This window comes from Merops nubicus, unplaced genomic scaffold, assembly GCF_000691845.1.
Source record: "Merops nubicus isolate BGI_N331 unplaced genomic scaffold, ASM69184v1 scaffold51189, whole genome shotgun sequence".
Taxonomy (NCBI): Eukaryota; Metazoa; Chordata; class Aves; order Coraciiformes; family Meropidae; genus Merops; species Merops nubicus.
Window position 1 is genome coordinate 5,307 of NW_008632680.1, and position 12,689 is coordinate 17,995.

The window sequence follows — 12,689 nt, forward strand, 5'->3', positions numbered from 1 at the left end:
AGCTGTGAGGAAGGGCCAGTGCCAGCCATGCCCAGGATGCCAACCTGGCAGCCAAGAGCCCTGGCCAGACAGCTGGTGCTGTGCCTGTGGCTCAGGAGCTGTGGCCCGCAGAAGCCAGGCTGCCCAGCCCCTCAGATGGTAGGCTCTGAATGGGAGGGTAGGGGGGCTACTGAGGAATCAAAGGAAAATGTCCTTCTGATTGATGGCCCTCATTTGCACATGAAACTGGGACCTCTGAGCCCTGCAGGCCCTGCACGTGTGGCTCAGCTGCTGTAACCAGGGCTGGGAGAGGAGGAGGTAACCAAGGAGGGAGAAACTCCTTCCAGCTCTGGACACCATAACTGTTTTTGTCTAAGTGTCCTAGGTCTGAATTTTCCTTGCCTTTACAGTTACTAGAAGTTCATTGCTTATTTTAATTTATTTTTTAATTGCAGGTGAGGCAGAGCACCCAGGATTATGGCAACTCCATCCACCTTCTTCTTGCCTTGCCTTTTCCTGTGCATGTTGGTTCTTCCTGACACGAGTCTGTCAGTCTCTCTGGACCCTGGCACAAAGCTCAAAAACATCCCAGAGAACAACAACCATCTTCAAAACCAAGAGCTATGGCTGCAGCAGCCCAGAAACGGGCACCACCACAAGCATGGCTTGGCCAAGAAGGAGAGGGTCCATGCCATGCCTTCCAGAGGGCGGCTGGCTGGGGAAGAGACCCTCAGAATGGGTAGTGGAGCTCCAGCTGTGGAGGAGCTGGTGGCAGAGGGACAACCAGCAGCCCTGAAACAGAACAAGGATGTGTTCCTGGGTTTGGAGTTGCCATATCCTGAGAGGGACAACCAGGCCCCTGGGGCTGAGAGAGGGAAGAAGCAGAACCGAGAGCATCGGCGGCACGGCCGCAGGGACAGGCTGAAACCCCACAGAGGTACTGCAGCTCCAGGGGAGGCTGAGCTCTTGGCTCACTGGAAAAGAGGGGCACTTGTGTGAGGGCAAGAAGATGCTGCTGTGGTTGAGCCCCATGGGTGTGTGGAGGGCGTGGGACATGTGCCTGCTCTGGGGACAAATCTGCCAGACAAAAGAGGCACAAGAAAAAAGGGGAACTCCACAACTAGAGGTCTTTGCTGCTGGCTGCAATTTTGTGCAAATGACCTGCTTTGCCTTGCAGGGGGAGCTCAAAGTTCCTAGGACTTGAGGGGTTGTTTTGGGGTGGCCCACTTTGTTGTTTTTCTGGTTTTTTTGCAAATGGTTCAATTTATGAACAAACATGTCCAAGCTGTGCTCAATCTCTCCACTGACTTCAAAACTAGAAATAATACAAACCCCCTCCTTCCCATGAAGATCAATTTCTTCTCATCAGAGCTTGTATTCTTCTGTATTTGTGCTGAACTACAAAAAATACAGATTTTGCATGTGGGAAATTGCACTAATTGCTTTGAAGTGTTGCTTGGTTTTGAGTGGGGCTGCTTTCCTTTGCAGGTCAGGCTGTGTGGGGGGTGTCTCTGTGGTTTGGTGTGCTCAGTGTGGTAAATCTTCAGCTCTAGTGAAGCCAGGCAATTTGTGTCCTGCTACACTATTTGACAAGTGGGGTGTCAGTGTCCCCAAATTCCAGCTATCACTCCTCCCTGCATCAGTAGGAGGAGCTCTATTGTCTTCTCAAGGGACTGACTAAAACAGCTCATGTTAAGCAATATAGAAGAGTAGGCAACAAAGGTGGGTTGATGCAATATTTGCAGGCTACAAAACAGGCCTTGTGCCTTTGGCTTAACTTAAGGTCTATATTTAAATTAATACTTAAGAAAAGGAGGGATCAGGCTGTGGCGATGTTCTGATTTCAAGTTAGGTATGTCCCAACTTGAGGTAAATTGAAATAACCCACTACTAAAATCAAGTCAGGATGTGTTTACAGGTGTTTGCAGCAGCTTAAACCACTGGTTTAAAAATGTTTAAACTCGTATTTCTTATACTCTTGAGACCAGAAGAAGGAATTCTTTGCTTCTTAAGCAAGAAAGAGACATATCTTCAAGAAGGTGTGATAAAGTATGACTTCAGTGTGTAAAAAATCAAGATGCATACACTCCAGACCTGATCTATCCCTTGAATAGCACAGGATTGTTTTGCACTGGTCTAAACAGCAGCTCAGGGTGGGAGAATGTTGGCCAGTGGCTGGATGAAATCTGAATTCCTTCACTCAGATGTATGGCACACAAAGAAAAGCAATGAGGAAACTGATGCTACTGTACCCGTTGCCCTCTGCAGGGAAGACTCCTGATGGTGGGCCAAGCTCCCTGTACAAGAAACCTGAGATCTTTGAAGAACAGTTTCAAAACCTCCAGGCAGAGGAAGCTACAAGTCTGACTCCCACCACGCTTCTCATCACTGCACTGGAACTAGCTGCTTCCACAGAAGAACCTCCTGTTCTTCCAGCCACGTCCCCACGCTCACAGGTAGAGAGAAGGCTGATAACTGCACTGTCCCTCTGGTGCAGGCAGAAATCTCCTGCAGATAAGGTCTGGCTTCCTTTTTTTTAATTTTTTTCAGGTAGAGGTAAGGGCTTCCTTATCAGTAAAGTCCTCCCTCAAAGCAGCTTCTTGTCTGGAGATGTCATGGAGACATCCACACACTTCTTGCTGCACAGCAATAGTTCTTTAGCTGCTTCTCTTCCCTGCCCTGCCTCTCCTTATCTAGCCCTCTTCATGCAGCCTGAAGGACCAGAGGCAGTAGGAGCAGTTGGCTGGAGAGACAGCAGGTCCAAGTGCTCCTTGCTTGCCTTTTGTCCACTGTAGAAGCAGTGGAAACTTCCCTCTTGGCTTCAGCTGCAACGAGGGAAAGCCCTTCCCTTTGGATTTGAGATGCCAAGACAAGGGTGGAGGAGGTGGGGGGGGGATCATAAAGCCTTTTTAAGACCTGAAAGCACCAGGAAAATCTGTAGTGACTCCAGTGTCTCCACAGAGCTGTAATCCCTTGTCTCTTTGTGGTTTGCAGGCTCGGCTCAGGCATGATGGGGATGTGATGCCCACCCTGGATATGGCACTCTTTGACTGGACAGATTATGAAGATCTCAAACCAGAACTGTGGCCATCTGCTAAAAAGAAAGGTGCTAAACCTCCCTGTCCTCTTTCCCAAAAATCATCTTGTGAGGTTTATCCATGGTTAGCATTCACAGATGTGCTGAAGGACATGAGATCCCAGTGGTGTGGGGAAAGAGAAAAGCATAATGCTGTGTTTTGTGCTCTTGTTTCAGAATGTTCCTCATTTTGGATGCATAGTTTGAGGGCAGAGGAAAAATGATAGATGAAGGGTTGAGAAACAGGGAGGAGATTAGACTGTGAAGGTTTAGAGTTCAAACTCTTGAAGTTTGAAGCTGTTTTTACCCTGGAACAATAGAATCTCCACAATAAAAACACTGGCATGGAATTTTCTATCAGCATCTGTTTTTTTTCATAGAGAAACGTCGCAGCAAGAGCCCCAGCAGTGGAAATGAAACAGTGGCAGCTGAAGGAGAGCCATGTGACCATCACCTTGACTGCCTCCCAGGTCAGGATCAGCTTGGGAGAGTCATTTCTCCAAATGGCAGACTGTTTGAAATCCAGCCCAGGTTCTCATACAAATACCCTGATTTCTAATCCTGATGGGAAGTGGTCTCCAGAAGCTCTCTAGGCGTGTTGTGGCAGCAAGGTGACATCTGCAGCATGGAGCTGTCACACGTGTCAGTAGCCCTGTAAGGAGAGGGGACAGAGATGAGCTGTGCTGACCCGTGTCCCTGTGTTGCAGGTTCTTGCTGTGACCTGAGGGAACACCTCTGCAAACCACACAATCGGGGCCTTAACAACAAATGCTACGATGACTGTATGTGTGCTGAAGGTGAGTTCAGCTCTGCTCTCCTCCTTCCAGCTGGCCTCGTAGCTGTGTTCACTCAGAATGGTGCTTTCTATGTGAAAATAGGAGCTAAGCCCTGCTGCCCTTAGCCCTTGAGTTATCTAGGATGTCTTGCTTTCCCTCTGGAAAACAAAAATCCTGGTATCCACAAACCTAACAGAAGCAGCCAGAGTATATTAATGCTTCAAGGGTGCTTTCAAATGTCACAGCTTATAAAACCAGACTGCTATGGTTGTTTTCCATGACCTTCTGCCCAATGTGGCTTTCCTGAGTTAATTTCAGTTGAATTTGTAGCAATTTAGTAGGTGTGGCCAGGCCGCAGACTTTTGTTTCTTACAACTATTTCTGAAGAATCCACAGCAGCCCTTAATAGACAGTTGTGTTATGAAGATGTTGAGAGGCTCCCTTCTAGTCTGAACGTGTTCAGGATCAGCCCTAGGCACTTGGTTTTGGTCTAGGTCTTGTCTGCCAGAATGAAACTCTGGTTGCCAAATTTTCTGGACCTGTGTTAGGCACCCAGTGACTTTGACCAGGTCATTCACCTACTTTTAACCCAGTTAAACAGACAGCTTTCCTGGAGTTGCAATGTTAAGTGATAGTCTTCACCTTGGGCGTGTTGTCTAACACTTGAAGGTCCTCATCAGAGAGGATGATTAGCCTAGAAAAGTGTTTCTGCAAGCCTAACGAGGGCTGCCTCTGGCCCTGCTTTATACTTAAGCTAGTTATGCTGATGCCAAATGTGCATCCTCTGTAGCATTAAAAAGATCCCTAGAGATGTAGGGTCCAGATAAGATAGACAAGATGCTTAGATAAGAGTGGAGCTCTGATCTTGTGTGCTCTCCTTCTGGGAGTCCAGACTGCTCTGGGGGGATTGATAATGAGGGGTAGAAACCCAGCTTCAAGGTAGCTGGTCTCACCATAGCCCAGGGCCATGTGCTGCAAAAGGCAGCTGGGTGACCTGTGACATCAGCTGGGTCTCCTGGGTACCAGCACTCAAGGACACTTCATGGGCTGTCTCCTTAGAGCTGTAACTCCTCAGCCTCCCCCACGCTGGGGGTGCTGACACTGTCTCTATCTGCTGCCTGCTCTGGAAGTAAAAGGAGTTGCAGTTTCTAAGCTGATCAAATTGGGTCCTGCCAACCCCAATGACTAGATCCTGGGCTACTGAAAATCAGGGCATTTGTGAGAATTCGTTGCACAGAGGCTGTACCCTGTCTGGCCCCACTAGCTGGGCCTTCTGGTGTAACAAAGTCAGACAATAGACACCAAAAGACAAATCTATCTGTGCCAGAAACAGATCAGTTACCCTGACCCAGAGACTCCCATTGCCTTCCACTGCCATGAGAGAATATATACTGATGTTTTTTCCAAATAAAATCCCTTTTTTTTCCCCCCTTAGTATTCATCAATGCTATAACAGAGAAACTGAAGGCAGTCAGCAGTGGGTTTTAGATCAGACCTCCCAGTAATAACACTTCAAAGTCTCTTCCCTCCTTTCCTGAAGCTTTAGGGAAATAAATAACAAGGGGAGTTCCCTGGCCAGTGCTGCTGCACATTAAGCCTCTAGTAATTTCCCAATGGAGAGATCACTTAGACAGTAATGGGAAGTAATAGGGGGAAACCAAGCAGGGCTTCCATAAAATCACTGGAAACAATCAGGCTCATTCCTTTCAAGAAGCCAGTGCACATTTCTGCCTAGGCCAACGAACCCCAACCCCGAGCAGCGAGCCAAACAGAAGATGCCCTGCATATGGGAGGGGCTTCTCTGCCACCTCAGCTGACACAGCCTGGGGACTGTCCCGACTGCAGGAGCTGTCTGGAAGTGAGGTGGAGAGCTAGTTGTCTGCTGCTGGAGGGAGCCCTGGTCCCTCCTGCTCACTCACCCCTGTGTTCTCCCCAGGGCTGCGCTGCTACGCCAAGTTCCACCGGAGCCGGCGGGTGACGCGGAGGAAAGGGCGCTGCGTGGAGCCTGGCACTGCCAGCGGGGACCAGGGCTCCTTCATCAACGTCTAACCCCAGCCTGGGGGTGCTCAGGAGCTGGGGTCAAACTGTTCATACCTAGCCATGGGAATTAGAGGGGAAAGTGGAGCTAATGGTGAAGCTGCAGGTTCTGAACGCGCCAGGTTCCGAGGAGACTGAAGGTGCTGTTAATGATAAGGTGGCCACAGCCTTTTCCACACCAGGACTGCATCCCCCTTCCCTTCCCTCAGCACCTTCCTGCCACTGAGCAGGGTCCCCCTCTCCTCGTTAGGAAGAGATAATCATGACTGCCATTCTGATGCTCCAGGCAGGAAAAGGCTCTGCAGCTTCATGTCCTTGTCTCAACAGAGGCAAGATATGAAAGATCCTTCAGGTCAAAGGGGGTATGAGCTTAACCTTTACCCCTTAAGTGTTGCTTAAGAAAGGTAGATCTTCCTTAAGAGTCAGGTTCCTAGAGGATAGGAAACTTCTAGTCTCCAGATGGAATCAAAGATGGGAAATGGAGCAGCAGGAAGCTGGCTGCCTAGGTAAGAGGGACCCTCTCTCAGAGCTCTTGCTCTCTCCCCTGTTCAGTGCTACAGACAGATCTTCTCTGGTTGTTGCACACTACTGCTTCCTACCTGTATTCTCTGGGACCATCCAATCCCACTCCCTTCTTCCCTGGTTTCTGCAAGGATGTGGCAAGACACCCCAGCCTGCAGCTCTCACTCATTTAGTTATCCTGCCAAGTCTGTTATTTTTAATGATTATTTTTAGGAGCTTTCTGGGGAAGTGATAGTTTTCCTAGTGAGCCAAAAATAAAGTTTTTGGTAACAGGAGATAGGGACAAGCTGTTCCATTGTAGTAATTCCTGTGACATGTTGCATGTGTGTTTTCCATGATATGTAAATAAAGATATGATAGATAACCTTTGTGCAACTCTTCTGCTTCTTTGTCTGCACCTAAGGATGTGGCAGGACCCAGAAAGGCCTATAAGGGAGCTGGCCAGAAGGCAGCACGGGGGACTTCAGGTAATCACACCAAGCAGTTGTGCCACATGGTAGAAAAATTCCTGTACCCCAGACTGGGGATCTGAGCTTCCCTGTATCCTCACTCAAATTGCAGCTAACAATCAATTTCTCCCTGCTGTAGCCATCTAGATCTTTAAAACTTCTTTAGATGACTACTTAGTGACTGATTTCAGTGATATATATTGGAGCAACACAGGCTACACAGGTTAGTTGGTAAAGATGGTTTTTTTCTACAGCTAACATGCCAATGCCCTGGCTTCTGGTGGGAGACAGCTCTGAAACCTTTTTCTATTCAAGGACCTGGAGACGTACAGCACTTCTTGCAGGAATATAAATATTAATCCTGGTGCTGTGGCCAGAATCCTCTTTCTGCTGCTTCCCTAAACCCTGCTGTGTTCCATTTAGGTAGGCAAATCCCCATTTGGCACTCCTGTTTCTGTTGTAGCACCACTCTGCATTACATTTTTGCTCAAATGCTGCTGGTATAATAATTTACACCTCCAATATCATGATGAGTGCCCAGTCATGACTAAGAGGTATGCTGTGAATACAGTATTAGCTCTGACCTGCATACCCCTGCACTGCTAGGAGGCATGTGAAAGGAGGAATTTGTAAAGGAACATGTAGGCAAAACCTACCACTCAGTTGGATGCAGCTATTTAGGTTTCTGCTTACAGTATCACAGCCTGAGCTCAAAAGGCAGGGGGAAAGAAAGATAATTTACGCCATCATGATTTTACTCATCATGATGAGTGCCCAGTCATGACTAAGAGGTATGCTGTGAATACAGTATTAGCTCTGACCTGCATACCCCTGCACTGCTAGGAGGCATGTGAAAGGAGGAATTTGTAAAGGAACATTGTAGGCAAAACCTACCACTCAGTTGGATGCAGCTATTTAGGTTTCTGCTTACAGTATCACAGCCTGAGCTCAAAAGGCAGGGGGAAAGAAAGGTGGTTTGGCTCCAGCTTTATGCCAGCAAGGGTACAATTTGTTAACCCAGAGAGAGAAATGCAGCCCCTCCCTCAGCCCAGATGCAGAATAGTGGGTGGTGCTGCCAGTGCTATTGTCAGTGGAGGCATAAAGGGGGAAAGGCTTTAATTGACCACAGTGGGTTGCAGAGCTCTCAGAGCCTGGTCTTTGTAACAGGGATGAGAACCACACACACTGTTAGCAAAGCCAGGATTTGCTCCCACCCTGCTTTGCAAGGTGCTGAGATCTGCTGGAACAGTGCAATTAGAAAGCAGGCAATTCTGCAGGGGTCTTTCTCCTTGGTGATGCAGGGATTCATCACCCCATGTGCCACATATAGAAACCCTGTAGGATCCTGGGCAGTGTTTTGGGCAAAACTGCCTTGCAAATCATGTGAAATACAGGTGGGGCTTAAATAGTATGTCTGAATTTTAAGCCAGAGCTCTTAGATGCCTAAAAGAGACTTGCTTCTTCAACTTCCAGTCTGCTATTAACTCTGAACATAAAGAACAGATTATTCTTAATTGGTGAGATTAGTTAAATGTGTAAGGTCAGTGAAGACAGAGTTAATTATTATAAATGAAGTCATAGGATTACTGGATTGATTGCTTACATTGGAGTTTCAGAAAGAGAGCCCATGCCCAAGATTCTCCTCTCTGAATCAAGCAGTGCTGTTGGGGAGGTGGAGCAGAAAGGGTGAGCAGCAGCACGGGCACATGCTGCCCAGCCACAGTGCTGGGAAAAGAACCAGAGAACCCAATTTATCTCTCTGCCAGATCAACTCCTGGCTTCACAACTGCAATGTGAGGGAAGGCTGGGGAGTAAATAACATGCCAAGGTGTGGAACTCAAGACCAGGCTGTGATATAAAAGCCTGGGGCAGCATTTGTCCAAGTCCAACCCACTTCTGAGTGTAGCAAAGCTTTTCAGTGCCACTCTGTGCTGTCCCAAGGGCATGACAGCAGCTGCAGAGCGATAGTATCTCTGGGCTGCATCCAGCAACTTTCCCCTTCCTTCCCAGTATCTCCCAGTCATGGTGCTGCCAGTGACAGTTCAGACTTTGGGGGGATTAAGCCTGAACAAGAGCAGGAGACAAATGTCAAGCAAGTCTTGATTTACGTTCTTCTCAACTGACTGTTTGAGGAACTCCTATTAAGAATTCTCACAGGCTCAGCTTTTCTACTGCCCCCACAGAGCTTAAGCCAGAGCTCTTGCAAGATTTTCTATTGTCTTGAAAGGACTTTGGACCAGACCCAAACCAGCCATAGAAGGGCCCTGTGGAATCATTTTTAAAGTTAATTGCAGGGCATGCATGCGAGGAAGGTGAGTGACAGAGTCCCACCCAGACTCCTGCTCTATAGCTACTGCTTTTAGCAGCCTCACAATGAGTCCAAGGGGTATGCATCATTTTAAACCACTTCTCCAAGGGTGAGAATCATTAGGCATGGAAAAGAGAGGACAGCGTGCTGGTTTGACATAATCATCTCAGCAGCTGCCTGCTCTGCAAATGCTGTTGAGTCTCGGGGATGTTGCTGGCAGTTGCCAAAATGATGACTGGGAGAGAGACAAGGAGTGGAAGCACAAATTAAAACACTTGGGAATCATTCTGTCTCAGGTCTGTAATAGTCTGCATTCATTTTAGCTCGGGGGTGTTTTATTGAAATCCTCTCTCCTCCCTCCCCCCAAGTAATTACCCTGTTGTCAATCCACAGTGTGTGAAAGTGCTTCAATTTGAAACCCATGCTATACCAAATTGTTCAAGTCCAGGCTAGACACTCTCTGCCACATAAAGCCTGAAAAAAAGCATTGCTTTCATATTATTTTATCAGAAAAAAAAAGAAGGCTGTTGTTTTCTTGGAATGCGAGTGATCATATGTACTCAAACCCATTTCTGGTATGTCAGTTCATTTTCTAGAGCACCAGTGAGCCTTGGAGAGCTATCTCAAAGCTCTGGGTAGGCTTTAGAAAAAGAGAGGAGCAGCTCTTCCTTGCTGGGATTGGAAAGGACTTGTCAAGGTACCACATTAGTGTAACCCTCTCTGCTCCCCAAATCATCTTGGAGGAGACTCCCCACCAGCATTACAAAAATGCCTTCAGCTTCCCCTCCAATCCAAGTAACGTTTCTGCTGGCTGATTTCCCACTGGGATTTAAAAGGGAGTTTGCAGAGCCAGGGCAAGTTGTACATGCCCTCCCTCAGTGCTCCTTCAGAGCTGGTAACACGTGCCTTTGTGCCGAGCTGCTGCCTTCATTGCTCTCAGCTCCACAGCCAGGGGCACGACTCAGAGACACCGGTGTCAGCTCCAGCCTTCAGTTACCTTCAGACCAGACCCCCAGTGAGGCACGAGAGGGGCAGAGCTGTGAGGGGTGAGCTTGTCTGCATCCCCACAGGCGAGATAAGGCTGGCAGGAGCAATTGCATTAGCTCCTTTAATTCCCTACAGAACTGCTATCACCTCACCCACGAAGGGTATGGTGTCCTGAAAACACAAAGGAGAGGGTTGCTGCCTGATGAGCTTCACTTTTATGCTGCCAGGAAGGGAGCCAGCTCTGGGTTAGGTTTTTACTCACTCTGCACCAGACATAGCACTGATATATTTGACATAAAGCAGTTAATTTCTAGCTATTAGTTGCAGTGAGCTGAACTCACCAGGGCCAGTCTTGTAGTCAGGAAAAGAGCTGTATCCTGTTTCTGGTCTCCTGGGTCATCTGCTTCTCCCAGCAGGTCTTCTTTAACTTGCTGCCTGTCTTCCTCACCGTGTTTATGATGCTTTGAGTTACAAAGCCTGGGGAAGGGCCCAGACAGCAGGTTACACAGAGAGGCAATTTACAACCTACAAGCAAAGCAAAGCAGAGATAAAAAACAACCAACCCCCCAGATCAGATAGGTGTGAGAGACGTGCCAATGCATAATGCCTATCATAGCTCTCATTGTTTTCATATCCATGAGATCATTAAGACATTTCTAAGTCCCTTGAGTCCACGACATGTAAGCCCAGGATCTAATAAGCAGGGCTGAATTAATTGCACAATACACTGATGAACAAAACGAAGTGAAGCACTTTTATTGTACAAGGGGAAAGGAATGCTTTGCATTAAACAGCAGCAGTCACATCAATCCAAATTATGGCTCCTGCTGCCTAAAGGATAATGAGACTCTTGTCTCAGACTGAGTGAGAATGCTGGAAGGAGCAGACACCCACATACTGCTGCAGCCAAACAGTGCTTATCCTGGGACAGTGGAATTTGTCTTCACACCAAAGAGTTCTCTGATAGACACCCATCCTGGTGGAAGGACAGCCCTGCTGCACGTTGCACCCAGACACTGAGCCAGCAACATGGCTATGCAAAGTCTTATCTCCACACCTCCTCAGGTGTCACATCTTCTTTTTGTCATTTAGGGTAAAGGCCAGTCCTTGACATTACTGGCACCACTAGCACTGATCCCATTTGATGCCACTGCTGCTGGAAATAGAGGCAGGGCTTCCCTGCAAGACACAGAAATGGAAATGAAGTCACAGCTGATGTGTCACGTGGCACCAGATGAGTTTTATTTCAATCCTGCATCTGGTAAGGTGGCACATTCAGGGAGTCCTGGGGGGGAACTTTCACAGCTTTTTTGTTTGGGTTTTGGGTTTGTTTTTTTTTTTACTGCTCTTGTGAGCTATGCAGCCAATTTTGTTCTCCTGCTTCCTCTGCTGAGCATTTTCTAGGTTGTTTCCTTCTGGCATTTAATACTTTGCCTTGGGAGATCTCCTAGCATGCTGCACATTAGCAGTCAATGGCACTCAGGGGGCAGTGAAGGACAGGTGAGATAGGGCTGCATTTGGGGCTTGTTCAGAATGTCTGAGTGCAGGTTCAGCACTGCACCATTCTCATGCATAACCTTGCCCTGCACTGCTTAAACTGGAAATGAGATTGAAGGATGACTCACACATTTCCACATTCAGCTTCTGCAATGAACTCCTGACTCCGTGCTCATTCCTTAGGGACCTCATCTTTTCTGTAAGAATAAATAATGACATGAAAGCAAATGACCCAGTAAAACCTTGCAGACAGGGAAAGCATCCATTGGGCAAGGCAGGGAGGGTTTCAGAGGGGTCATCCTGACTAGGTTCTGTTAGTTCATTTGTATTTGGGGAGAGGAGTGCTGCACTGCACAGGAAATGGTAAGTTATGGCTGTGCTCTCTGGGGGTGGGTTGATCACTTATCCACTTCCCCAGCTCTAAAATGGAAGAAGCGTTCTTTCAGAATGAGAGATGAACTCATGATTTGTACCAGGCTTTTAGGCAGAGTTCAGTTATCTAGTTCTAGGGAAAAAATCTAGAGCCAAAAGAAGCATTCTAGCTTCATGGCTGGGGGTTCCAGTGCTCAACCTGAACTTGACCTGGTGGTTGTGTGACACAGCTGAGCACAGCTAGCACCTTGCAATTGCTTTTTTACTGGGGTTTAGCAAGAGTCTCTTTGTCACACCTCACGTTCCTGTCACAGTACTGACCTGTGCACAAAAGCTTTCTGTTCCTCCAGAAAGCTGCTAAGTCCTATACACTCATTAGCCTTCCTGGACACTGACTGCAGTCCAAGTGCAATGTCAAACCTTCCAGCAGCTGCATTATGTATGTAAGCACCAGAAGGAACTGTGTGATTGGGTGTTTGGAGTCAACAAAGTAATCCAGTTCGACTTTTAACCTCGTGGTGGCTTTCAGTTTGGAAGCAGGTGCTGTGCAATACTCATCAGGCAGCCGGAGTTTCCCAACTGTTTCCTCACCCAGACCATGGTGACCAGACATCTGGCTTGCCACACAGTCCAGGAAGGCACACTCAGGAACCACTGAGCACAGAATCACAGCATGGTGGGGGTTG

General features: G+C 47.8%; 1 protein-coding gene across 1 annotated transcript; it reads left to right on the forward strand.

Annotated features, from left to right (window-relative positions):
• The first annotated feature begins 456 nt into the window (after positions 1–456).
• On the forward strand, positions 457–5,880 carry DRAXIN (dorsal inhibitory axon guidance protein). The gene is made up of 6 exons (XM_008947971.1): positions 457–916; positions 2,248–2,435; positions 2,974–3,085; positions 3,436–3,525; positions 3,763–3,852; positions 5,768–5,880. Exons 1-6 carry the CDS (start codon positions 457–459, stop codon positions 5,878–5,880), a joined length of 1,053 nt encoding a protein of 350 aa, XP_008946219.1.
• The last annotated feature ends 6,809 nt before the right edge of the window (positions 5,881–12,689 follow it).

Coding starts and splice junctions, on each gene's coding strand:
- DRAXIN (XM_008947971.1), top strand. CDS start 457: ATGGCAACTCCATCCACCTTCTTCTTGCCTTGCCTTTTCCTGTGCATG. Junction 917..2,247: donor CAGGCTGAAACCCCACAGAG/GTACTGCAGCTC, acceptor TGCCCTCTGCAG/GGAAGACTCCTGATGGTGGG. Junction 2,436..2,973: donor CCACGTCCCCACGCTCACAG/GTAGAGAGAAGG, acceptor TGTGGTTTGCAG/GCTCGGCTCAGGCATGATGG.